Source organism: Pteropus alecto, unplaced genomic scaffold, assembly GCF_000325575.1.
Source record: "Pteropus alecto unplaced genomic scaffold, ASM32557v1 scaffold24, whole genome shotgun sequence".
NCBI classification, from domain to species: domain Eukaryota; kingdom Metazoa; phylum Chordata; class Mammalia; order Chiroptera; family Pteropodidae; genus Pteropus; species Pteropus alecto.
Window position 1 is genome coordinate 18625948 of NW_006439192.1, and position 1363 is coordinate 18627310.

General features: G+C 46.2%; 1 protein-coding gene across 1 annotated transcript in view; it reads right to left on the bottom strand.

Moving 5' to 3' along the window:
- Positions 1-930, bottom strand: part of LOC102885516 (putative claudin-24) — a 1378-nt gene extending 448 nt beyond the window's left edge. Inside the window, exon 1 of the mRNA XM_025049996.1 lies at positions 1-930. This exon is cut by the window's left edge and continues 448 nt beyond it. Coding sequence (XP_024905764.1) covers positions 1-219 — 219 coding nt within the window. The 5' untranslated portion in view covers positions 220-930.
- Positions 931-1363: the final 433 nt, after the last annotated feature.

The window sequence follows — 1363 nt, forward strand, 5'->3', positions numbered from 1 at the left end:
CAGAGCCAGGAAGGAGTCAAAGTCCTTGCATTGCCTCCCCACTTCCTCTTGGATGACGCAGGTTTGCCAGAGTCCCATGGTCCAGTTCTCCATCTCATTTAAGTCCAGATTGAGGTTCTTCCAATGTGGCAGATAAGTTGTAATAATGGATAAAACCCATCCCAGCAAAGACGCTAAAAGTCCAACAAATTGCATTGCCACTCTAAAGACTAAAGCCATTGCAACAAATCTTGCAACTCTTGTCACCCCTATAGGAACCACTGTCTTTGTGGTTGACAGTAGTGTGACGGTTTTGGTTCTATGCTGCCTGGAATATAAGCTTTGGTCATTAACTCCTTGGGCACTCTGAAATGCGTTTTTGTTCTTCTCGAATATAATGTTTCGTGTAAAGGACGAAGGACTCTGTTAAAACTATGAGTTAGGCTTTCTGATAAGGATTTGATCTGTTACTTTCCAATTTGCTTAGTAAAATTATATCCCCAATGCTCGATGATTATAAGTCTAAGGATGAACAATGAGGGCTCTGTGACCCCTCACCCTAAAAGACAACAGAAATCTTTGTGCTTCAATATGGATTAATTAGATTTTAAGTGGTGATAAAAGGCCAGCTCTCTCTATAACAGGACTTCATTGTAATAGCTGAATCTGAGATTTCAGGATGCAAAACAAGCCCTTGTAAAGAAAGGTAGACTGTCTCCCTATAATCTTCACTCTCCTCGGACTTCCTTAACCTACACAAGAGCCTGGCCCACGTTCTTGCATGTCACAGGGACTCAGTCGGGACTTGGCAGGAAAGTTTCCCTCAGAGGCTGATTCACTGGGTTAATTAAAATGAAAGAGATGGAGGCTCATGCCCAGAGGTACTCAGCAAGGAAGGGAGTATCCTGGGAAGCTCCAGATGTCACTGGAAGATCTCTTCCATCCTTGCTAAGGACCTGGGGTAAAGCGTGATTTCTTTGTGTCCAAGAGGTGTTTTCTGTCCACAGCTGCAGAGACAAAGCTGCCCCAGCACGAAGACAGCTGGCAGTTCCAAGACTAAAGGCTATGGCATGAAAGCAAGAGCCACAGTGAGGATGACTTTTGAGGCTTTATCTTGTTTTCGATTTTGTTTATGTGTTTGATTTAGGCCACACCTTGAGAGCATATTGCAGAGCTGGCCCCTCAGAGAACACAGGGCCTCGCAGGCCAAGACAAGAGGTCACATGCCAGATTCCCAGGGCTGTTCCAGGGACCGCAGGGCCCCTGGGTGTCCTGCAACCATAGTGAGAAAACAAGGTCTTATGGGCCCTCGTGGGTCAAGACGCGCAGGTTCCTAACAGGGAGTGACTGCCCTGGGAGATTCTGCCCTGGTGAGATGGAACCA